Below are 27,169 nucleotides of genomic sequence, written 5' to 3'. Positions count from 1 at the left end.
CTACTAATGTAGCAGCGGTGGCACATGACAGCTTGTTTACATTGCTAATGCTAGCTTTTTATTGCTAGCACTGCTATCTTATTGAAGTTAGATATTGTTATCCACCTAAAATAATGGTAATTATTTTTTTTCTTCAGAAAATACAACAAACTGAAACAAATTCTGATTATATTCATTTATCAATAATTTTATTTGATCTGAAATGACACCAATTGGGTGTTTTTGTAGTGTTGTAATGTTCATGAAATAGCTGCTTCATTTAGATGTCGTAAAGAAGATAGCCGTGCGCGAGTTTGTGTAATGGCTGCCACTGATTTCGTCTGAAGCTTCCGTGTGCAAAGTAAAACCATGAGGTTAAGTGTTTTACATTATAAATACCCCAGTTGTGTCCAATTCATTTTCTGTGAATGTGTGTGTAAATGCTTGTTGTGTGATTGAAATGTGACTACATTGAAATGTACAGAATAATATGCTGAGTTCAGCGTCACTATTAATAGTGACTAGAGCATTACCCTGAATGGAAAAATGTCCTCCATTCGTCCAGCCATTATCCACTTTTGTTCAATTAGCATAATGACTATGTCCTATGGTTGTAAACTAAGATGCTGATTGTTGATGCCAAAAAGCCAATGGACAAAAGCGCTTTTCATTTGGAAAATTGCAATAAATGCTGGCAAGATCCGTTGAACAACCAGCAACCAATCTCCAGTGATTATCTTAGTTCCTGAATTTACATGAATGTGTTGACACACCTTCCAAACAGGGGCTTGTCACCCAGATTACAACAGTAATGCAAAACCAATCTCTGACTTTACCTCTTCAACATATTCTGCTTTCATGGAACATGATGTGTAAAAATGTGGCCCATACTTTTTAAATAGATATTTGTAAATCATCTACAAATAAGTAAAATCTGATGATTTCGATCCAGCAAGCATTACAAATGGCGTCGGCTGCGGCAAAGGAGACGTCAGCGACGCCGTGTCATTTAAATGAGGAGTAACATAATTTCATCTGCCTTAATTTTCATTCATGAAATCAGACGACGCAACATCTGCCAAATACAGACAAATATATCCTCTTAATATGCGAACTCTGACAACGTTGTCAGGAAAGCTGCCATTTTCAAATCATTTAAAAGGAGGTCGCATTTTGAGCGCTCACGAAGCTTTTTTTTTTTCTGAGGCAAAAAAGAACATGTTAGATATTCACCTCAAGGTCTCATGAGACAGAAAACTCACTGAACATGCGCAGCGCAGCAGTGTGTGGCAGGCTTTCAGCACAGTGTTGATGTCTCTGCCTGCGCCACTCACCTCCACCCTGCTTCCAATGACCAGTCAAATCACAGCCTTTGCAATTAGAAAATGTGTTTGATCATATCGCAATTATATTGCAAATGCAATTAACCTTCCAGCCCTGGTGAGGCTACAGCACATTCAAATCTTACACCAGCAAACTCCCCCTTTAAAGAAGATATGTAAAGCTTTTACAAACAATTGTCTCAGGCGTCTCCAGACTCATTTTTCCCCAGAGCTCAAATTTAAGGGGGCACATGAAATGTGTGCGCGAGTGTATGCGTGTGTGTTTAACTTGGTCATTGTATATGCGCAGGCATGTGAAAAGTTGACAAAAAGCAGTCATTGTCATCTGAGTCCAGAGTTACTGTGGCAGCAATGTCACGTCCTTGTCTATTCTGCCATTTCTACTTTCAATGCTATATTGAGAAGTGTCATTACTCATTTCTGACAATGTGTTGGAGTCCTGGTGAGAAATGGACAACATCAAGGCCAACCCCAGCCAGCAATGACAAGGTTGTGCAGATAACTGGAGAGGAACATTTTAGATCTGTTACCAAGTGAAAGTGTCCCATTGAAGCATTCCATTAGCTTTGTTAATCAGTTCTGCGTCAATGTGATTTTCCAAGTAATCACAGGTGATGACAAATGAACTGGAATTAATGATGATTCTACCATCTGCCCACTATAAGTAATCTTCAATTAATAGTAATGGTAATGAGTTATTCAAATGTAATTGGACTTCGGAGCTTTGAGGTAGGCCGATGTGCGTCGATACAAATGGTTACTGGACCACGTACAATCGACACATGGGTGTGTTAATGCATTGAACCAAAAGGGAAAGACCTGCGGAAGTGCTGAAATCTAAAGTTCAGTAAAAGTGCGTGTTTGCTTGCTTTGGTTTTGCTTCAGCAAAACATTTGACGCAATTAGAATCAAACGAATGACTTATGGCTGACTGTTTAATCTTTTCATGGTGAAACGTAGTGTCAGTTCGCACTTTTACATGACATTCAGCATTTTGGTTTCCTTACTAACAATAAATCCAACCGCACACTGTAAGAAATGTTTGTATGGTAAAAGAGCCTATTGAATGTCAAGCCTTCAAACCAAATGGTGTGAATAAATAGGAATTAATCTAGGAAGAAAAAGACAGACAAAAGGAAAAGCAGTCAACAGAAAAACTGAGTGGAATGGCGACAGAAAAAGATTACGATGTGTGCTATTGTGCTGTGTGTGCAAGATGTTCTGTCTCAGTCATACCCAGACGGCCTTAGTCAACATTCAAAGCTGGGTAAGAGAAAAATCTATTTGCCATTGCAGGATAAAAATATTACCGTCGTTGGAATGTTGAAATCATTGCGTTTGCAAAATAAGAGAAGGAAACATAACAAAAGGTGAATAAATAGGCTTATGGACTTAGATTATTTCACCCCTTATCAGTTGTTCAATTTGAATGATGCTTGCCTGTGCCCCCACAAGGCAAGAACATTTTCTGCACAACTGTTATTCTGTGCGGCACAACAAAAAAAAAAAAAAAAAAATCCCAGAATAAAGCACACAGTCCATCTCAGGATTATGAATTTGTCAAACTGAAATGGATCCACCATTATTTTGCAAATGATCTCATTTAATTCACGATGCTGTCAACAGTGAAAACTTTTTAGCCTCCGGGCTTGTCTGAAAACAAACTAATAGCTCATGGAATTCAAAATTACCATCACCTTTCTTCAGGAAAACCACTGGATGTTTCCATTCAGCATTTTAGAGGGAATAAAGACAAATTTGGGTTGGAACTTTTCTTGGCACTTCATAACAATTTCAGCGCCAAAACACCCACTCACCAAATAAGTTGACAGGGTGTTAGAGTGGACATTATAAACTCAACGTCTCAGCCAGATGTTTTTAGCAGAGCTGCTCAAAAGACAAGACAAACCACCCAACCTATTGTCAACTGTTTAAATATGTCATCTGTTAGCTATTGAGGCCTAAGAAGAACACATGTTCGATGGTCCACTTGAGACGGTGCAGAGGCGTTGGCTGGGGAGTGGAAACGAAACACAGAATGTGGATAAAGAAAGGGACAATAGATGTGCGATTATACGAGACTCTAAGCTAATGGGGTTTGAGCATGTTAATTGATGGTGAAATAATGTGAGCTTTCAACCACTCTCCCTCATGAGAACAGTGCTATTAGTTGAGGGAGGTTTTTGCTCTCTGGCAGGGGCCGGTTAACAATTGTTTTCATCCCTGCCTCATTCACAAAACGACGTGATTGTTTGCGCTCCACAATCAGGCACTAATCACACCAATCAATTCGAAGCAAGCTAAACTTATGAATCAATGTACATGTATTTATATGGATTGTAATACTGAAGATATGTTCCAAATAGTTAAAATGGAACAACTGTATATATTTTTTTGTGTATATGCGACAATATGTCCATGTCAGATCCAACAGCTTCATTGTAACAGTATTGTATCGCTATATAATATTACAGTTTTTGCTTTCATTGACTTATTTGTTTTGAACGTCTTAGACTAGATCAAAAAACAATCTAATTAGTAAGATGATTTGTTGTTAATAAACTCCTCACTGGCTCCTACAAAAATACAGTGAATGCACTGAGGAAACTGCTGAATGTTTTTCACAACCAACAGCTCGAGTAAAATGTGATTCAAAAGTCAGTAAACACTTACGTTGGTAACCAGAAACGGCTCATATCTGTGAACTTATTTGTGGAGATGTGACGTGTCCTGATAGTGAACCTTTTGATGTTATTTAATGGGGGCGTACATTATGGCATAACGGAACCAATAAGTTGCATGATTTGACCTAATTTTTCAGAAAAATGCGTCTCAGTTAAAGACATAAAATAGAAACGGACAAACTTTACATCCTATTTTAACTCAAGCAAGTTATTAGATCATTCACATTAAACGCATCTTTCATTATCAAGAGTTTGTTTTCCTTCCAATAAAATCCTTGTGCCACAGGTGCAAATGTCAAGACAAGACCTCAAATAACCTTGAAAAGGAAACATACAGGTGCAGATGGCAAACACCATATGGTAAGAATTGACTGCAACTCGGTAACTGTAACCCAGCAGAGACCACGGCGAGAGGCAAAAAGCAAAAAAAGAGTTTGACTGGCATTAAATAAAGGCAGAGCTGGCAAAATGAGGCCAGTGGGGCACTGAGAGCGCCACCACAGGCAGACGATCTCTGGGAACTAAAGGGAACACAAGCTGTGTCTTCAGTCCCTGAAAAGACTTTCCCATCAGCTCACTGAAGTCTGACTGACCTAAACAAAAAGTGGGCATTGGATAATATGGAACACTGTTGCTGAGTTTGTAATTGCTGCCTACAGAATTCACTTTCTCTACACAAACAGACATTGAAGAGTACTGTACACTACTGAGAGGTTATTTGGAATACAACAGACCACACCACTAAAGCTACTGTGAAACAACTATGTTGTGTTGGTGTGTCTCGTTTGTCTGAAACACACAAACATGTTTAAGGAAAATACTGTTTGTTGACTGCTCATGAAACATGAACGTTATCACACTCACTGGATATTGTAACTGTAAAAGGAACAATGTTGGTGCTCTCTTTGAATCTATTGCACAATTTCCACGCTTCTCTGAATGCTTTCTACATGATTTTAATCGTGAGAATGTATTGTGTGTGGGTGACAACATGTTCAAAGGCGAAGATTCAAACATTTTCGAGCATATTTCAAATAAATTGTCGTTTCAGACTCCTATGGTGTCAATAATTGAAAGTACACGTAATGTGAGTTTGCTTTCGACGATTAAAGGTAGCTAAACAAGATAAGCAACAAGTGGCCCACTGACCAAAATTGGCCCAGGGCCAATGACCTCTGGCCCACAGATGGTCGATGAAAAGAATAAGGGACGTCACAATCTTCACAGTATGAAAAGTGCCTCAATATAGTCGGAATGGTTTTGTTTGGGTGCAAAAAAATGAGCCGTTTTACTTAAAACAGAATTTCATTCAGCATGTCGCTTGGAAGCAACCATCCCGAGCCCGGTCAGAGTTCTCTTGTGGCAACGGAAGCATTTGTTTCAGGTCGTATCTATGATCTTAATTGTTGTCTTCCATTCAAAACTTTAGTAACAATAAATTAACAATATAGAAGCTTGTGTTAAAATGTAAAAACTAATTAATGGATTGAATGTTGTCTGTCTGACAAATGAATACTCAGTGAAGTACAAAGTACTGAAAAAAAGTACCATAACAAAGTAACCCCATCTCTGGATGTGTCACCCAAGCACCCTCAGTTCAAATGTGTTATAACCGTATTACTATATCATAACTTCAACCATCTGCTTCGATGGACTGGGCAGTGGATCAAATTTCTTGTTGATGACAAACGCCAACCATTAAGCATCTCTACTGCCTATATTACATGATACACACATATTTACATCAACATCTGAAAGTTTGCAAGTTTTCTATTGCACTTCAACACACGCACACTAAGATTTGGTTAAACATTATGTTGACTCACCTTGAGAGCATTCGGTGATTCAGGTGGTAGTCCAGTTATGTCCACTTTTGCCGTGTCATCTGCATGAGCACTGAGCCCATGGATGAACATGGTTGGCCCGCTGTACGTCACATCTTGCATGGCTACCAAATTCAGGTCCCCATCCACGTGGAAGTTGGTGACAGACACCTCAAAGGCCACATCTTCATTACCAGCACAATCATCAAATTCAACTGCAAATAAACATTACGGGGGAGAATGTCAGACGATCAAGTAAAAAGTTTTTTTTTTTTTTCTGACTTCTTTCCCTGTGAACAAAACAACTCGGGGTTTTGCCAAATGATTCACACATTATTACACAGAAAAACAGATACCCTGAAGACAAAAATACACAGCAAAGAATGCATGCTACGAAGGCCTTGGCTGCAATTAAAGTGCCAAGAGAGATCACATGCGCCCCAAGAAATATTTATGACCTGCTGCTTTGTTTATATTTGAAACTGGCTATTTACGATAAACAGTTGCAAGAAACACATGTGGGCACTTCGGATTAAAGCAAATGACTACACTAAGAACTAATCAGAATTAGGAAGTCAGTCAAAGTAGCAGTCGTAGTAGTCGGGTGCCGCTGCCCTACAAGAAACAGAAACCGCATTCGAGATTTCTATTCTCGAAAGGTTATGTCGGACGTGAACCATGCCTCACACAACTTACTCCTAATTAAGAAATGTTAACTTGCATGAAACTGAAAAGGCTGATAAAAGTATGCAGAAAAGCCATTATCTTTATCTGCCCACAGCAAGAAAATTGTCTATAAATTAGTTAGTTATAAGTTGTCTTGTGAAATTGACTACAGGAACAAAACACAGGATGATCAAATTAAGGAAATAATTTTCTCAGAATTAAATTTAAAGACGAACAGAAATTAATGTTGAAAGCCCTTATTTCTATTGAATACCACTTCATTAAACTGGCACATAAATAAATAATAAACCACCTCAATATGTCAGCATTCAAATGCAAATACAGTCATGTGACATGCGAATGCCACATACAATGACCAGTCAACATTCAAGTTTGTTTCAACTTTGGAGCCATATTCCTCCAGAGAGGTTTTGGCGCAATTCCAAATTGCACAACTTGATGGTGATCGACGGGAATTTACACTGTATTACAAAGATTTGCTTTGAATTAGGCTCACTTCTCACAGGGGAGCATGTCTCGCCTGACCAAGGCTGGATGCTGCCAGGAATACTAACAGACTCCGGTCACAGCCATCGTTTTTTTTTTTTTTTTTTTTTTTTTTTAAATCACTCCTACCTACGACCTCCCTGTTGCAACATTATTCCCTTGTCCTCCCCCACTGTGGATCCTGGAGTGTGGGATCCCACAGGAAGTGAGCAAGTGTTGATGTGTACACGTGTTGTTGATTAGGGAGGCAGGTGCAACAAGGATTCACATTGTGCTGTGAAACTGCGTGGGTCTCATAGTGCACAACAAAAGCACAACAAGGATCCAAGTGTCCGCCTCAGAACATATGCTTTTTTATAGAACTTCTTTTTGTATTAATTATATTCTTGCTTGGCATGAATCTCAAATAATTTCGGATAGCATACTTACCCAATTAGCTTATTTACACCCAAGCCAAAAAAAAATAAAATAAATAAATAAATATATATATATATATAGTAGATGTGTTTTGTCTGCATGTGTGTATATACATATGTATACGTATTTTCACGATACGTAGGGCTAAAAGTCCCAAATTTTCTCCAAAATGGACGGGGGTGCCTTATATTACGGAGCGACTTAAGTGTAGTTCCAGAAATCTCTGCATGTTGTGTGCCTTTCATGAGCACTCCACTGGACGCATTACGCAATGTATTATCCCCCTCTATTGGTGACGATTTGCAACAACAGTCAGTGGCCAACAGACCCGTATATAACGAGCGGGAGATAGCTGGATAAAAGGACCGGTGTCCACCATGTTGTTGTCTGTCTTATCTTTAAAGTTGTTGCAAGCAAGACACATCACAGGTTAGATGAACCCTTACGCAAGACGCTGTCCAATGCACACCACTCGTGACAAAATAAAACAATTAATTTCTATATAATAAACTAATAATACGCCACTCCTAATTCAAACCACTCCAAGCCACATTTTAAAAAAATAAAATGTGTATGAATATGAAAATGTGCATTATAATTTGCTGAAAAAAAAAAAGTAAAATGGTAAAATGATTGTCCTGACTAAAACTAGACTAAAATGTTGCCCAAAACTGGACGAATAAAATTATCTTTCTTGGACTAAAATAAAGACTAAAATGCTTGACAGATAATCGACTAAAACTTAACCAAATAAAAATGGGATGAGGTTAACTAAATGCACTAAAAAACGAACAAGGATGATTGAAACTGGACTAAAAATGAGACAAAATTAAAAATGAGTGATAAAAAGAACACAATTATAAATGTACTTTGCACTCTTTATTCTCCTGCATGGACTCCAGCAAATCAATTTCTGATTCTGCCATGTCAAGTACTGCGCCACACACTTGCTGATTTTAAACGAGGAGAGGAGCAGCTTCCATTGGCTGCGAGTCAAATCAGCTGTGGTCAGGCCCAGAATGGCACAAAAAGCCATTTTTTTACAAAAACAAGCTACATGCTTCTGTGGAAATACGAAAGTTAGTTGAGCTTGTCCTTGCACAGATTTACACCCTTCCACACAATATATGTTATATAATTTCTGTGCATCTCTCCATCGCCAAGTTTTGGTAGTGAAAGTTTTTCATAATAATGATAACAATACACATACACATAATACATGATACTTACTGCCTGGATTATGCTAATAATACAAAACCTGCAATGAAATTTGCAAACTTAAACACCACTGATGGTTAATGATGACAAAGAGAAAATATTTACATAGATAGGACATCCTCACTACACAGGAGAAATGGAGCCGACCATACTTGAGGCAAAAAGCGCAGTACACCCTGAACTTGTTGCCCCACCAATCACAGGACACATATCGGCAAATATTCATTCACATTCAAAGTGTTGAGACACTTTAGAGTCTTGAATGAACCTTACACACACGTTTTTGAAATTTGCAAGGACGTTCGAGTACCCAGAGAAAATCAACAAAGCAAGGCCAGAGCACAGATTTCCTTCCCAGAACTGTGAGGCAAATGTGCTAAGCATTTGATCAATCTGCCTCCAACAAATGGAAATCATTGAGACAGAAGTGAAATCTACAACATTAGTTAAAAGCTGTGATATATACATCCAGAACAGTTGCATAGAAAATGTTTTCAAAAAGCATTACTTCCATTTACTTTTTTTTTTTAATAATAAATGGTTGAACTGCTGTTTAATGAACCGTCATACAATTACAAGACAGAAAAAAAACCACCTCTCTATAAAACTGGACTGTATTTATTGTTCACTGTTAAAAGCACTACTACTGAGTTGTACTCTCACCGTAAGAGATGACAACCAACCCTCCCACTATGTTTTGTGAAAACAATGACGGCCAGCACCTCAATCCTTTCACATTCTACCCTTATTATAATAGCACCAAGTGCACAGAGCAGTTATGGTTAATGCTGCTCAACTATAAAATTAACGGTCTGAACTCTATCAGAGCACTCATTTAACACACTTAACCTTTCTGACTGTTTTGTCGGCTGTCTTTTATCTCCCTAGCTGCAGACATTTTGAAGTCATCCCTCCGGACCGATTGTTTCTTCTTTTTTTTTTTTTTTTCTCACCATCTAGACAGTATGAGAGAGATAATAACACACAAGTGAGCAGAAAGAAATTGAAGGCATAAGAACATGACATTCAGCAATAGCTCAAGAAGCTTCATACGCTCTCAAGGCTTAGTCTCAATATTCAACCGTTACTTCTGAGCCAACACATGAGAGATGTATTCATTTCCTTCCTCTTTCCAAGCCTCAGATTTATTTCAATAACACTCTCTTTAGAGTCTACAAATTGCAGTGCCAAACAGTGTCAGTGCCATTTCAAAGGAAGCCAAAGAGTGTTTGATGGTATTCTAATGCTGTCAGGTTTTGGAGGGAGAGGGGTGGGGGGTTGATTACGAAAGGGAGCATGGTGAGCTTGCGGCTTTGAAGTCAGATAACAATGACAGAACACAACTTAGCCCACTTACCACCAACACGTCCGCTTTCTTTTCATAGTGCTAGCCCACGCAACTGAGGAAAAACATGGATTAGGGTCACCAAAATCCCACACTGAAGACAACTACATAATATGGTGTGTGACGATTTGCAACTTATAGATTAGGTCACTTCAGGCCAAAAACTCCCATGAAGACTGATTGTTAAAAACTCTGTCCATGGAAATGCGGGCGAGAATTGTTGGTGGAGGGGTGTCTCTTCACAACACCAAACTGCATCACCATTGGTGCAGTGCCTCAGGCTGGTGCCTCACCATTCGTGCATGGACATTTCTTATGTAACATTTGTTTTGACCGACGGCTGTGATCAAAAGTTTACATTCGCTTGTAGAGAACATAATGTCATGGCTCTCATGCGTTTCCAGTTATTTCTACAACTCGGATTTTTTTTTAATAAAGTGATCGGAACAGGTACACAAACTACTTCAACACAAACTAAATTCTTAAAGTATGGTTGTTTTATGATTCATTATGGGTTAACAGAAAAAAGTGACCACATCTGCTGGGTCAAAAATGTACATACCGCAATGGTAGTATTTGGTTACGTCCCTTTGCCATTTTGATTTTACTTAATTGCTTTTGGTAGCCATCCACAAGCTTCTGGCAAGCTTTTAGTTGAATATTTGACCATGTACTCCTCTTGACATAATTGGTGTTAAATTTGTTGGGTTTCTGACAGGGACGTCTTTCTTCAGCATTGCACGCATGTTCTCAATGGGGTTTAAGTCAAGACATTGGGAAAACTATTCTAAAACCTCAATTCTGATGATTTTAGTTTATCTGGTAGAATTTCAAGGTAATACCCCTTCTTCATAATCACATTTACTCTTTGTAAAGCACAGAGTAAAGAGTTCCAGCCCCACAGCATAATACTACCATCACTGTGCTTGACAGTAGGCAAAGTGTTCTTGAGGTTGAAGGCCTCACCTTTTCTCCTCCAAACATATTGCTGGGCAGTGTGGCCAAACAGCTCAATTTTTTTTTTTCGTCTGACCACAGAACTTTAATGCAGAAGGTCTAATCTTTGTCCATGTGATCAGTAGCAAACTTCAGTGTAGCCTTATGGTATGGGTATCAAACTCCAGTTCTGGAGGGCCGCTTTCCTGTATGCTTTCCATCTCTCTCGGCTGCAACACACCTAATTCAGTTCATCAGCAACCTCTGAAGAAACTTGATCAGTAGCCTGCTCATTTGAATCAGGTGTGTTGCAGCGGGGAGAGATGGAAAACATGCAAGAGAGCGGCCCTTCAGGAGCAACGTTTGACACCTGTGCCTTTAGGTGCCACTTTTGGAGGAAATGGACACTGACACTTGTGTTCCAACAGCTTCTAATTTTCCACATATCTGATTTTTGATGGTTCTCAGTTGACTCTTCACCCTCTTGACCAATTTTCTTCTAGCAGCAGGTGATAGGTTTAATTTTATACCTGATCCTGGCACTGAAAAACAGTGCCATGCACTTTATACGTGTAAACATTTTTTTTGTGTGAAAGAAGTATCTGCTTCAATCTCCATTGCAGAAAAATCTGAATTGTTGAAATAACTAGAAACTCGGGAGAGTATAAGTAAACTTTTGATCACCACCGTATGTGCACATGTAGAATACTGAATGTGGTATATTAGGATGTTGATTGAATTTCACCCTCAGAGACAAAACCAATCCAAACAAAACAGATGCATTCCTCCATTAAACCTTGACACACACTAATGTGATAAGTCGCATGCCTCTAAAAGAGGCACCCGGCAACATTATAATTACAGTACTGCAAGAAATGTTTTAAATATTCTCACCTTGATATTTTAATTCTCATTAATGGAGCTTTATAGCTTGATCACCGAAATGATTGAAGGGCTACTTTGTTAATCATACACATGCAAATGGCTTTTTGTTTAATTTTAAGGATTTTTGGAATAGAATTTTTTTTGTTATATGTCCATGTTCGTAACATCTACTGGAGGGTCCTTGTGAGTTTATCAGTATGTACACTGCTTGATTGCGCTACTGTTACTTCCACATTGCGATTTTTGTTTGATGAATGCCGCTGCCCAGCATGCTTATTCCAATTAATGCAAGGCTTCTGCTTTCAAGCACTCCCAGGGATCTCTGATGGCCTTTTAAGGTTGGGAAAGTATGGCATTATAAAATTCTTCCACACGTGTTTGTCTATAAAGAGCTATCTAGCAACCCCATTACTCCCCAAAAAATTTTATTTATCTGCCATTTTTGCAATTCAGTATGTTCCAAAAATAGAAAATACTTTTGATGCTATGAAATGATTAGCCTTCTTTGCTTCTACTATTTGCCAAGTCATCTTTAATAAAGGCACCCCATCACGCACACAAACCGATGAGTGCACGATTTTGTCAGAACTCAAAAGATAATAATAATGAACACACACAAAATAAAAAAATGTACATTGTAAAGAAAAGAAAATGAGAAAATAACAGACATTACTGCAAAGTAGGTAATCATAATTAGGTATTGAAATGGATTTTCAGTCTGAAGTCGCCTCATTCAATCGTTGAAAACTACAAATGACAACAAATGAAAAATTTAGTTTCAAAATTGGATGTCCAAGCCTGGATTTTGCTCATATGGTGTCATCCCACTGACACAGAAGCAAACACATAAAGGAATGAGCAATCTGAATAGTGTCACTGCCCTTTGCTGCTGCACTACTCACCATTCACAGACCACATGCTGAAAATAAACATTGAGCACAGCTCTCTTCGATACTATCCGGTCGTACTAAGAAATTCTTGACAGCTCATATTTCCTCATCAGTAAAAAAAAAAAAAAAAAAAAAAAAGGTAAAAAGTTACTTACACCCATGGACTGTAAGCACAGAATGTATTTACGGTCGAATCTCGTGAGGTATTGTCCTCTACGGTCATGTTGGGTGTCGGTGGTTTGAAACGATTTCTATAAATCCTCATTGTTTGTGGGTATTTTCGTGATTATTTGTATGTGTCTGTTTGCGTGTATTTGTCATGACATGGAAGAAGAGGAGAGAGGACACTACATCGAGCTATCACTACTGTGTGTGCCTGGCCAGATATACAGGTTGTTCGCGATGATACCAATTTCCTCAAAAACTAAAACTGATACTAAAACTAAGTGTCATCCAGAAAACTAAAATTAATAAAAAATAATAAAGCTGCCCAAAAAAATAATTAAAAATTTAAAAACAAAAATTAAAAAACAGAATTCAAACTAAATAAAACTTCTAATTAAAATTCCAAAACCATAATAAACCCTGGTCAGAGTCACTCATCCTGCTCGTTTTATGTTTTGTTTTTTGACGCAATGGGATTCAAGATTGTTTTGTGCAACTCTGGCGCAATGACGTTGGTTTTTAGTGAAGAAACCAACTGCAAATTTATGAAAACATTGCATCAATGGATAGACAAGCGGTGTTTTTTTTACTTTATTTGACAAGCAATGTTGTGTGAATATTATGACCAATGACATGCGTATTATGTAATATATACATAAGGACATGTATACTTTGTAGCCATGGCTTTTGACACGGGTTTTGATAGATGAATTGGCTCTTCACTGGAGTGGCGAATATGGAAAATATTTAACACACCACTCATTATTTCAACTCGGCATTGGCGACGTTGCATGCATGAACCCTGATATAGAATGATTTAAAAAAAAAAACAAAAAAACTTACAGAGTCCAAGCTTGTGCATCCAAAATGAAATATTGAAACCGTTCTGTAAAAAAAGATATTAAATGGGCATTTTCGGGGCAGAAAAGGATCTCATTGAAATAACATGAGGTGTCAATCAAATCACTCTGATGTCATATCTAGCAGCAACAGGGGCATATTTGAGTGGTGAAGGGATTGCTATGATAGCTTGTGAAAATAGTGGGCAACACCCCAACGGAATATGTTGTCCACTTTCCTTATTTTGACAGCATTCTATCCCCGATGCCGAGACTAACTGTGAGGTCAGACATCACAAGAGCGCTAGTTTTTTTGCGGACTGACACCTGAAGGACCAATTCAACTCGAGCAGTCATCCTAAATGTGTCAAATATCAACGTTCTGGAATAAGCCAACATGGTTTTGTGGTAGATTCATAGGCATGCGTGAAATGGAATAGTTGAAGGTCAACATCTGAGATATTCCTTCTTTCCAAATGTACCTTGCAGCAAGTATTTTATAAATCATAGCAGACACTGGCAGGAGTGGCAGCACATCAAGTCATCTGGTAGACTTGTCATGTGCGAAAGTACACACAATCAAGGCAACAATGATCTTGTCATTTATTAATTAGCGTAATGCTTCTAAAGTCATACCTTGCTTCGGAACCTTTCTTAGGAGGAGCATTTAACACTAATTCCTGTTCATGTTTCATTTAGCTTGGGGAGCACTGGGTGGAATGTGTGTAGCCCTGAGTTTGAATATTGACTCGAACATTTCTGTATGGAGGTCGCATGTTTTTTTCATCAGTTTTCTGGTTTCCTTGCATATTCCAAAAATAATCATAGCATGTTAATTGAAGACGATAAACGAGTGTGAACGTGACCAGCTGTTTCTCTATGTGTAGCTAGTGATTGACTGGTGATCAACTCTCATCTCAAAGTCAGCAGTTTGCCTGTGACACTGAACTGAATAAAGTATATGGTCGAAAATATATGATTCATTTAAATTCCAGTAGTTGGAATATGATAAAACAACATCTTTACAAGAAGTTAAAAGAATTATATAAATATTAGAGAACTTTTTTATAGTGTAAAAGTTATCTTAGTTTCGGCTCATTCATTTTAGGGTCTTTTTTTAGTTTGTATAAGTCATCTCAGTTTAAGATCACTTATCTTAAATCATACAGAATGCCTACGCTTGTTTCAAAATGCATGTTACAAAATGTCACTCTGATAACGTTTATTGATCATGAGTCATTTTTAAAGCTATATTTAAAGAAAAAAAAAAGGGTCAAAAAGCATTTGAAGTAACACCGTGAAGCACTGACTCATATTTAGTTGAGGTACAGAGATTGTCTGTTGAATCAACAGCTTAAAAATGTGTTAAAGCTGATTATGATAAGCTGGCACTCCACGAAGTGGATCAGTCACTAGCAGCTTAGTGGCTGACAAGTAACTCTACAATCAGTGCACAGCCGATGCTAGTTCGGCCTTCTAATTCCAATCATACATTGCCATCGCTCACCATGTACAAAGTGATGCTTTGTTTGCTGTGCTCAATACATAGCTGCACAGCTAATGGGTTGGTTTGAGCTCTGATCAGTGAGCCTCAATATCCAGGGAGGCGTCTTTTGCCATGTCATGATTTCCTTCAACTAATTAAATGTAAAAGGGACAAACAAAGAGTGGTTGGCAACAGAAACAGAAGCATTGCAGTGATATGAGAGGAAGTGCAGTGTACGTTTACACAAGGATCGCTGCCATTTTCTGGACCTACTAAACCGTACAAGCCTCCACTGCACAGTGCAAAGCATCGCCATAATGTTTCAAGACAGGCCATTCTAAATATTAATTGTCGTTTTATGATGTGGCAACAGTGCAAATAAGAGCTGATCAAACGCTAAGAAGCTTTCTCACAGAAGAGAGAGAGCAGCAGCCCTTTACAGCCTTGAAGTAACAAGTACAGCCCTGAAAATGTGTGAGCGGCTACTTAGTATAAACAATTTGCATCCTTATATTTTCATACGTGACGGCTCAAATGTCACATTTGTAAGATTGTTTTAAATGGTCTTACAATTGAGAAAATTGAAAGATCCTCAGGCATTATTATTTAGAAACACCAGCCTCCTAGCTCATCAGCACTAGAACAGAAAAAAACAACACACACAACAGAAAACAGCAACATGACAGAAAAATGCCCAAAATTGGTTTGCATTCATTTCTTTCATGATTTTTTCCAATCTGTTACACCTTAAACAATGTCCCCAATGGCAGTGGACAAATTTCACCAAGTTGTACAAAAGTCAAATTTAAACAAGTCAAACAAGGGTGTGATGGAAGGAGCACTAAAGGTTCTCGAGTACTGCAGTTGGTTTGACTACATTTTGGACGATGTGACGGGATTTGCAAAATATGCAGTGTTGCTTAGCCTGGCAGCACAAATCTAATTCATGTCAACGACTGGACTTGAACATGTCCAATATAGAGCAATATGCCTCTCTCTCTGAATAGCTTCTAGGAGTAGTTAACATGAAAATGAGAATCAATATATTGCTATTTGTTTTTTTTCTCACCTTACGTGTGAGAATCTCGACCCGTTCTTTTGACATGCAAGGATTTGGAGTGATTTGTATGCGGAGTTGTATCTTAAATATATCCAATATAGATGCAAGGGTATTGAGATGCTCGTCACATCGGCCTCTGTGATGGAGATACATATTCCAACAGATGCAGGTTCAGCAAGCGTAATCAACTCCATGAATGGCAAGACAATCAATTGGAGAAACTACAAATAATAAAATTTGTTTTTATTTTTTCCCGAAACAAGAAAAAAAAAAAGAGTACCGCCTAATCTCATGGTGGCGCAAAGGGTAGTCAAAATATTGCCAATGAATTAAACTGGGCAAAAATAACAATGGACAATAAAATCCAGTTCATGTTCAAGAAACAAATATAATACCACAGCTCCATCTTGGCCCTCTCGCTTTACTGCATGATTTAATGAATGTGCGGTGCCTCTCGACTCACAGCTGCACCACAATAGCGAGGCGGCAGATATCAGCAACTCCAGATGCTGTGGCCACATTGCTGGAACCAAGCCAAGCTAAATTGCTGTGACTAATTTCCAAACAGTTTACACTTGCAATCATGTGTATGTTCTCTATGCTAAATTAAATTAGTGCAGTGTCCATCTCTCTGAAATAAGCGTTAGGCTAATCTGCTATACTGTATCTCGAGTTTCATACCTCGACTTTAGCTCATTTGTGAACACCGTGCATTTCAAAACAAGGTAAACAAGAGGGACAAGCTCGGACTTTAATTATTTTAACAAGCTTCAGCGTCATGTCTCTGCCATCATTTTTGCACGCATTTTCTTGACATGTTGCTGCACTTTTGGTTTAATATCACCCGTGTTTACCAGAATGCAAAACAGACACCTATTCTCTCTTGCTATACACGGTCACAAACACCAACAAAAGGCAAGACACAGTGAATAAGACCCTCATTATCACACTCAGTGCTTTGTCTGGCAATAGAGATTGCCCTTCTGGTGCTTTGATTTGGAATGCATGTATACGCCTCATGCATAAAGATTTGGTTGAAAGAATTCACTAAAATATCATGAATATTTATTGGAGCCTATAACAACCTACCTTTAAAACACTACTACGAAAGCTGTAAAACTTGCACATCTAATGACCCTGATAGACCTGTTTTCTCGTAATAAGTATTGAAAGGAACTTGTGTGAACAAACCAGTGCGTCAAGACAATCTGAATGCTTGCTTGACCAGCTTAACAATGACAAAGGTTTAAAGGTGATCGACAAGAACATATCAAAAGAAGAGTAGTTTAAGGGTATTTCCGTATTTCATTCATCATGCTAATTGCTTTCAAAGGGGAATTTGATAATAGAGTGTATTCTCTGGAGTCAGTTATGCGGAATATGATGCATTAACTCAGTCAAGCAAAAAGATGTGGTGAGAAATAGAGCTGTCATAGCCATTTGTTGATTACACAAAAAGGGCACAGGCAATGACCATGAAACTTTACAAAGTGGTCGCACTAACTAAAGATGGGTGCAAATCAAGAAAAAAAATGTAAAAAATAAATATAGGTACCGCCCATCTTCCCCGTATTTCATATTTTTAATAAACATGACTTAGTTAGGATTGACAGTTGTGTTGTGATTTAAAGATGAAGCCTGGTGCAGAATTTAGTGTGATGGGTAAAACAACGACAATCGGGAACCAAACTTTGCGGGAGCTTTGTGCTTTACTTTGTGCATTTCCTATTTTCTCCTGAGAAAATGTACTTGGTGACAGTGCAGATGTCCTGATACCAAGTAACACCATCTGTCATCTGGATTAAACTACTCTCAAGTAAGAGAAAGGGAATTTTTCTTTTACGTTTCCACCATAAGGTATGGACTAACATGTTTTTTTTTTTCCTCAGTAGGCTGTTTTACATTATTTGGGCAGCATGAGCTGTAGGCTACAAACTATTGTTACCTTAGCACTGCATCTCTGTGTCAGTTTACACAATGCAGATATCATTTTTCTTCTTTTTCTTTTTTTTTTTAGTACGCTAAAACAATCAGCTGCCTCTTGCCAGTTGTTTTGAAGCGTAACGATTTACAAAGACTGGCTTTAGGCACAGCTGGATGGGTTCAGCAAAGAACATAAGGACGGCATAAGGAAGACTCGCGGTAAGTTCGATCGCACTGTACACTCGGAGAGCAAAAACATCTTTCTACCTCAAAAAGATCCATCCATCCAGTCATAATGCATGACCTGTAACTATGTGGGAGGAAACCGGAATACCCAGAGAGAACCCACGCAAGAATGGGGAGAGAATAAAGTCTATCCACTCCCTGCAAACACTATGTGGAACAAAGTCAAATTTGGAAACCAGAACGTCTGACTGCACATTATCTAGCTTGCATTGATGGAGTCTAGTTTTTGAGCGACACAAGGAATGCTCTATTTTGTTTCTCACTCTTCCTCACTTCCTATTTCTATACCTTTGTGTTCTAAGCTATTCTCCTTCTTGATGAATAAGGACTGCTGAAAGGCTTTCTTTCTGAAATATGTTATCACACTTGGCAAGCACTTTTATACCGTATGCCTTTGGTACACTAAACAAACTCTAAATTTAATGTCAAGAGCGTAAAATATGCCTCTGACCCAGTCTCACTTCCAGAAAGCCCAAAAGTCCACGAGGACTCGGCACTGTCATGCTGTGAAGTGCTGGCAGGCGTCTGTGTGGAACTTCAGAGTCGTTTATGCATTTCTCATTATGCTTTCCAATTCCGCAGTGCTGCTCACACTTGAGGGAATTATCACTTTAGAAAGTACTCTGGCATTACAGACATCTCCGCAAAATAACTAAACCAATCAATAAGACACGGCAACCCCTATGTTACCAAAAAAAAAAAAAAAAGATGCATTAATTAGCAGGTCACAAAGCACAATAATACATACCGATTATACAGTAATTACTGTCTTTTGTCCAGATAATGGGATTTTATATAATTATGTGCCTTATAGGGCTCGTCAAGAAAGGCTGATGTGTGCCGATTGCTGACATGAATAGCATTGGAGAGGCACTCAGCTGATGTAGCACATGTCTGCCATTGAGACAAGCGTTGGCATTTCAGTTGCTCATTTCTGTAAATGTGTATGAACAGAACATACTGTTTTCATCAGTGGGCCAGCAATCTGCCAAAAGTAAAGGGGATATGGGGGGGCACAGGAGAGAAAATTAACTTGAAGGGGAACTCATCCCAGACATTTTCTTTCCAAGTATATGTTCTATGTAGGCCCACTAGTTGAAAGATACCATTCTGATTAGTATTGGGTTTGTGGAATATGAGTTTAGCAGTATATCCACCCATTTTTAGCCATCTCACGAGCGGCCATTTTGCCACTTCTATCGACTGAAAATAACATCACAGTTGCTCAGGGCTCACCTAACGGCCAATCATGGCTGGCCAAACAGGTGAGCCTTGTTTGGGCATTAACTGAGCCCTGAGAAACTGTGGCCATCCCATGAAATGGTTAAAAACGGGTGGATTTTGCTACTTAATCCATACATAGAGACAGGTGAAGGCGCACAGACCATTTTTTGGGTGTTGACGTCACTTTTCAAAAAAACAGAGACTCATTATTAGGGATGTTGCCTGTACCCACACCGGGAAGCTAAATCTGTTTGTGGATCACACATAAGGTACTACAAAAGCAGGACAAAGCATGTGAGACGTTTTGATTGATGGGCTCACAGGGGCTGTGTGGGCATTTTCAAACCCTTTTGCGCAGGACTAACAAAGATGAAAAATATTTGTGCAGTTCATTTGTACAACAACACAATTTTGGAGAAAAAAAGGGAAAAATCAGGCATCACCAACTACTGGCCTAATATATTAAAATAAAAATATAATTATACATCATTGACAGCATATTTGGATTTGAGGTTTTAATTAGGTTGTTGTCATGTAAAAAAAAAAAATATATATATTATGGTTCTTGTGCTCATTTCCTGCTCTAAAAATCTCCCACACACAGATTAGCCTTAAAAAGCAATGTTGAGCAGTCACTTTTAAGATTTCAGCCAATATTGACTTAATCCCCATCAACAGGATACTAGATATTTCCGAGATATTTGACATTTTTACCCTTTGCAAGGGAAACGACAAAATACATCCTGCAGACTAAACCAAAACCCAAAATGTGGTTTGAGACGTAAATGTAGCGTTAAGGTCTTTCAATGTCAAACTTTGGCTTCATTTCTTGTGTGGAGCCTGTAAGGGACCAACATTGCACGATTGTGAAACATAGCAACTGATGCACCACTAACATTTGACGTGTCCATAAAAGGCTAGAGTCATGCACTTCAAATTCAAACTTAATGTGTATCCAAAGAAACAGAGCTAATAGTTTAGTTTTAATGCAGACCACAGCAGACAAGGGAATATATAATTGCTTTTACATTTAACAGCCAAGCAGAAAATAGCTGGAATTGCTGCCAAGTGCAGTGACACCAAAATGTGTCAATCAAATCCTGTTGCTGTGTCTATCCAACACACACAGACACACGCAAACCTACACACACAGTAAACGTACCATAATTTAGCAAACAAAGTGATACCAGGAACCAAGCAAAACATTTGAGGTTTGGGAGATCGATAAGCTCTCAGGAAAGCAATGTCCTCCAGGTTGAAGTCAGCATTACATTATTTTAATAATACATTTTGTCTCTGCAGCTATAATATGTCATTCATACAGAGCTATTATGAAAGTTTATTTATTTATTTTTTTAATTTCTGTTGTCCAAGTTAGATCTTAATATATATTTTTAAGAGCCAACAATTATCGAAACTGAAAGACAAAGGAACATTTTTAGGTCTAATTTTGTTATATGCGAAAAAGAAATATCGTTTTTAATAGTGTCAGCAATAGGGTGATGTATTTAACCAAACGGTTTGTATTCTATCTGAACAAAAGATCCACTTGTTAATGCCAAACATGATCTTTTCCCAAGCTAATACTTGAGATGCCGTTGTATTTGTGATGAACCATTTCTGTTCAACTTTTAACTGATTCACACCCACACGTATGTTCACAAGTGAAAGAAGAGGCAAAGCATGTCAAGTGTGTCGACTTCCAAACAAGTCAGTGTACAAAGAGTAACAGCTAATTACAAGTTAGGGATGCATACAAATGTAATGTCAACTAGACCACCCATCACTTCTATTTTTGTGTCAGTGAACCATTCTCCACAAAAGGTGGCAACTGTGGTGTCAGGAGGAAAAGGCATTATGTTAAAAGAAAAACAACAACAACACTTAAAGGTTGTTTGTATCTTGGCAGGCGAGAAAAACTCGTGCTCGTGATCAGAATAATACTTCCCATGCTGCATGAAACTACGACAGATAGAAATGCAGAGTGGGCTACAAAATAATGAGATACATGTAGATGGCAAAGGAAGATGGCAAAGTTTGTTTGTTAATGCAGCTTTATACAAGCATCACATAAATAACATATCTATGCTTTACCTTAACTCATTCAATACCAGCCGAGTAAAAAAAAAAAGAAAAAAAAAGGATCTTTGGCATCTTTATCCGTCAATTGGAGTAAATGATTTAATAAGGCCAGATATAAATATGCTTCATATAACAAAAAATAAAGAAATCACTCAATTCAGTTTTGGGTCGATGTATTTATAAACAAAATTAGAAAAAAATAAGGTTATTGTGTTTACTATTAAAAAAACAAAACACAGTGAAGTTGTTAACTTCTACTGCAATAGAATGAGTATGAAATACAAAATTTCTTGGAATGCTCATTGATGCCAAGCTCTGTAGGAAGCCACATATAGATAACGTCAAAAGAAATGGGTTGAAATTCATGGCTATTATTTACAAAACCAAGGATGTCCTGAATAATAATCTATTATATATAATTTAGAGCACACTATTACGTCCATATATGACATATGGTCGAGAGTTTTGGAGGAATACACACAAAACAAATACCTATCTTCAATCTACAAAAAAAGAGCGATAAGTATACTAAATCGAGCTACATATATAGAACCAACAAATCCATTATTTACTAAATACTAAATTTTATGATTTAGTCAAACTTCATTCTGCACGAATGATGTGAAGTACATGATAATTTAATGTGCCACAGTATTCAGAAGTTGTTTGAAAATAGATTTGATACTATCGGAGGGGAACTGGACAAAGAAGATTACATAACATTTCATAAAGAACTTTCTCTTGAAGGTGTAAATTTGTGAGTTATTAAAATGACCTGAAGCATTGTGCTTCTATTATTGCTTTTAAAAGAATGTTCAAATTCAAAGTACTGACAGAATATTTGAATGAAATGTAAAAGTGTATCCAAAATGTAGATTTGGTTGGTTTGAAAAGGTTGTTAAGAAAAAATGGCACAAGTTTTCGTCTTAAAAATTGTTATGTGTTGGCTAATCCATGGGGGTGCCCATGAAATTCAAATGAATCAGACTAAGATCAAGACCTGCCAACATGTGGTAATAATAATAATAAAAAAAAGAAATAAGGCTGTAATAATCTTAACATTTAATTCCTGCTTGCCAAAATGTCCTTCCTTTTAAAGCCGCAATTAAAAAACTTCCATGTTACTAATTGATGAATAGCTGCTAAGTGAACAGACTGTGTTGAATTAAACATGTTGAATTTATTCCAGGAGTGCTGTTTGTTGGCGTTGCGGGATGTACTGCAATTTGCATCAGAAATGTAATTTTGTTTTTCCTGTGCTAAAACGGGTACACGTGGTTGTGTGATCAGTACAGGAAGGAAAGTGGATGTTAACGTATTTCGGATGTAGAAAGAAGACGGACACGTAAAGAACAAGCATGCAATCGTTCCAAATTGTACACTCAAATGCAGATGGGCGCTTTGCACTCCTGTTGGCAGGCTCAAGGATCAGCCGGACACTGAGCAACAGGTGGGCTGACAGAATGGCGAGCTCTCGGGATGTCAGATCACGCAATGTGGACAAGACAACAAATGATACGCTTTTGATTATCGACAAAGTTGAAAGGTGGAGTACAACCTGGAATGATAAGCAGCCAATTACAGACAATATCCTGTATCTGATTTTAACAACCCATTTGCAAGAGCTCAAAATAAAACCCTACATTGGGTGACATTTTTATAGTGTTATCCATATCTTATTCAGCACATAATTATCTGAAAGAGCGATCATACTGTTTACCCGAATTTTAAAGGTGGATGAAGTGCTATTTTGCTTTTTGTTGATTTGTTAAATATATTTAATCCGCATGTTTGTTTAGCAGTCACAGGAAGTTTCATGACAGTCATTGTTTTTTACTCAAATATGAAAAATAATTAGAGGGAAAATATTTGCAAACCGTAGTTCATAGTTAACTTATCGTATGTAAGAAAAACACCTGCGCACTCGCATACCTTCCACACTTGCATACCCATACAAAGTAATGGCCTTTCTTGTAATTACAGTCATTCGTCAAAAGCAAACCTTGATTTATTGTCAAATTAAAAATACAGCAGAAAAGAGGCTGCAAGTCGCTCTTACTGCAGCCGCAGAATGTGATTAATGCTTCGCTATTACGGGCCTGAGAGTGGCATGATCCGGATATGCACCCTGGTAGGCACAGAGGGGTGAGTGGGAACATCAATACGTGCAACCACTCTTTGGATGATGGAATAGGCGTGAGCTCTGGTGCAACTTGGAAGGGATGGGTGGGGTCCTGTGGGGCAGATTATTGCTAAATTTAGTAAGTGGGGCATCAGTGGTTGGGACACAGATAATTTTTTTCAGAGAGTAAAAGTAAAAGTGCTCCACATCTTGCATATGGATCTACCGATGGCCAGGATTATTCTCCTCAGTCAAAATATTCAGAGAGATTTTACCGTCCCTTTTGATGTCATATACGGATCTATTAAAAAAAAAAAAGACAATAAGCCAACAAAGAGAGGTGAACGGGAAGAATAGTTCAAACAGAGAAAAGAAACCACTAAAACCGTCCGTCTTTGCCATGTGGCATTATGGATTAATGGAACAAAGATAGCAGCCTTAAAAGAGCGTACTTCATCCCAGTCTGGCAGCGGTGAATCATAAATTGTCAAAAACTCAAAAGCAAATGCAGTAGAAGAGAGGGGGAAATTTACGAGCTGCGAGAAATGTTTCACCAATTTACGAAGAACCGAAAGATTATTTCTGACTTCAACTACTTTTGAATTTTCAGGATGATTAAAAAAAATGTCAGCATGAGCTCAGGAGGGAGTCGTGGACTGTGCCAGGCAGCAGATCTTTGGTGCGCACTTCATATGGTTTTGGGCTTCATGCCAACCAGGGGAGCTTCACGTCCTGCTGTTGAGCATCAAATAACAGATTTGCCTTCTAATTCTAAGCCCAGAGAGATTCTCATTCATGTCATTTCTCCTGCAAGTTAAGAAATTCAAAGCTTGTGAGTGAGGAAGAAAGGTTGGACCATTGGATTGGAACCTTACCATATTCATGGCCTGCAGGATGCAAAAGAGTTACCCTCATTTTTTTTCCTTATCTTAGCATTTATCACAATGACATGCCCTCCAGTTTACTGCAGCACTGCTATGATGCATAATAATCATCATCATCAGCTTGCATAATTTTACAATCTCAGTATTGAAGGCCCTAGCAAAAGTCCTGCTCATTAGCAGTATCGTCTATAGCAGGTGTGGGCAAACTACAGCCCGGGGGCCACATGCGGCCTGTTAAATGCTTTGATCCGCCCCGCCGAACTTGAAAAAAATTAAATGAATAAACATTGTTAATGTTTTATTTTCTAAATAATGTGGTTTTTCAAAGTCATATACATTGGTGCAATGCTTTTGTTCACTTTCATTTAGAATGAAATGGATATTTTTTAAAACACTCCATCCATCTGCTCCTGGTCCGGCCCCTCTGTCAAATTTTAGAACCCATTGTGGCCCACCAATCAAAAGGATTGCGCACCCCTGGTCTATAGCAATTGTATGTAAACACATACCAGGCTGGTGGGCATCATTTTGCAGTACCTTGACGTACTTGAGCTCAACTACACTGCAATCACAGCAGACCACATGCAGAGGAAAAAAAAACTTTTAAAACTTCTACTTTTCAGAAATGTGGGAGGCAATCATTGCTTGGCCTTCATGACATACCTTCACACTACATCAATGTTCTTTGGAACAAACTCAGGAAATATAGTTTTGGAATGTATGAGGCTGAATTCAAAACATACTCTTTGTGGGAAATAGCATAATATCAGTGGTACTCATGGTATTAAATAATGCAGAATACATGGGATGTTGTAATATTCCAATGTTTGGTTCCAGGAGCAAAACCAAAAGTAACAATGAATTGAAAGGTCATCTTTACCCATTCACATATTTTATATGTGTGCAACTTCTTGGTTTGTTTGTGTGGTACGTAAAAGCTCTTAACTTTATGGAGGCGTTAAGGCATGAGTCAAAGGGGAAAAAAATGTAGCGTCTGTGTCACTGTTTGGAAATAGGGAATTATTGAAAGGTTCACTACTGACAAGGGCTCACTGTAATGGTGTATAGAACGTAGCATGCATTGAATACCACATTCTCAATTGACTATAATTGAGTGGCAGTGAGTACAGGCGTATATGTCGCCTTTTCACTGTATGCTGGACACTTTATGACTGTTCAAGTGTTGTGTTTATCCAAGTCATACAGTAAGTTTGTGGTCTCCATCGTAATGTCAAAGCTCGTTGCTGACAGCTTGCTAGAAAAGCTCCCGTATTAAAGGCTTCACAGCCAGATTTGGCAATTCATTCCATCCATCCATTATCTGTATCGCTTCTCCTCACAAGGGTCGTGGGGGGTGCTGGAGCCAATCCCAGCTATCTTCGGGCAGTAGACCCTGAACTGGTTGCCAGCCAATTGCAGGGCACAGAAAGAAGAACAACCATCCGCGCTCACACTCATACCTAGGGGCAATTTTGAGTGTTCAATCAACTTGCTATGCATGTGGGAGGAAACATGCAAACTTCACACATGAAGGCCAGAGAACCCACGAGCTCTGCACTGTGAGGCCATCGTGCTAACCAGTCGGGCCACCGTGCATCCCCATGACAAATCATTATGGCAGTGCTTCGCAATTATTTTCTGTTTCTGTTACCCTCCGCCCCAATTTAGCAAGAATCGATCTCATATCAACAGAAAAGATGGCCGCTTCTCTCAATCACAATACACTCTCTTTGAACAAAACTTGCTCCACATTCATTCACAAACTCGTCCCCTATAATTACCTGGCTTCCTTTTTTCTAACTTTTTCTATCTTGTGTGCCAAAAATTCCATGAATAAGACAAAGGAGCACTTAGATGTCCTTCATCTAACATCATTTGTACACGCCGTTCATCCACTCAGGGACAATGACGTAAAAGGTTGGGTGAAGCTAGTCGTGAAAAAAAAATCTTGTTAACTTTACAAAGAATTACAATCTGATGAGTAAAATTGAGCCATGGTCACTGTCTTATTATTTACAGCCAATAATTTACAGCAGATCTTCGCAACATGGATAACTTGTACACTATTTTTCATTTATTTCTATAAACCTTGAATTTTCTCCTTCAGACATGTTTTTGGCAATGGTCTTACTGTTTTGGTACCTGACCGCTCATGTTCGATCTGCCCTTTTCACCCACAACTCAAAAAACCACCTCCAAGGGCTTAAACTGCCTGAGGATAAATCACTTGCACAAAACAGCGTTCATCCCTCATTTAGACCGACCGACCTTTGTTGTCTCATCATTTCCTAATTCCCTGAACCTTCCTGTCTCGACTCAGCACAATGGGTTCATTTTGCAGTTTTAAATTTCCCTCTGAGCCAAGTCATTTTATCTAGTGGTCTTTGTGACCAATTCCTTTCCATTTGCTGATACAGTATTTTTCGATTTTCACTTGCATGAATT

General features: G+C 38.4%; 1 protein-coding gene across 1 annotated transcript in view; it reads right to left on the bottom strand.

Annotated features, from left to right (window-relative positions):
* Positions 1 to 27,169, bottom strand: part of cdh13 (cadherin 13, H-cadherin (heart)) — a 241,863-nt gene that overhangs the window by 139,833 nt on the left and 74,861 nt on the right. The window contains exon 3 of the mRNA XM_088299366.1: positions 5,833 to 6,044. Within this exon, the coding sequence (XP_088155492.1) occupies positions 5,833 to 6,044 (212 nt within the window). The remainder of the gene's footprint in view (positions 1 to 5,832; positions 6,045 to 27,169) is intronic.

The sequence above is a fragment of the Idiotropiscis lumnitzeri genome, chromosome 6, assembly GCF_059441095.1.
Source record: "Idiotropiscis lumnitzeri isolate Australia: NSW breed Sydney's pygmy pipehorse chromosome 6, RoL_Ilum_1.0, whole genome shotgun sequence".
NCBI lineage: Eukaryota > Metazoa > Chordata > Actinopteri > Syngnathiformes > Syngnathidae > Idiotropiscis > Idiotropiscis lumnitzeri.
This window is presented reverse-complemented; position numbering and strand designations above follow the sequence as displayed.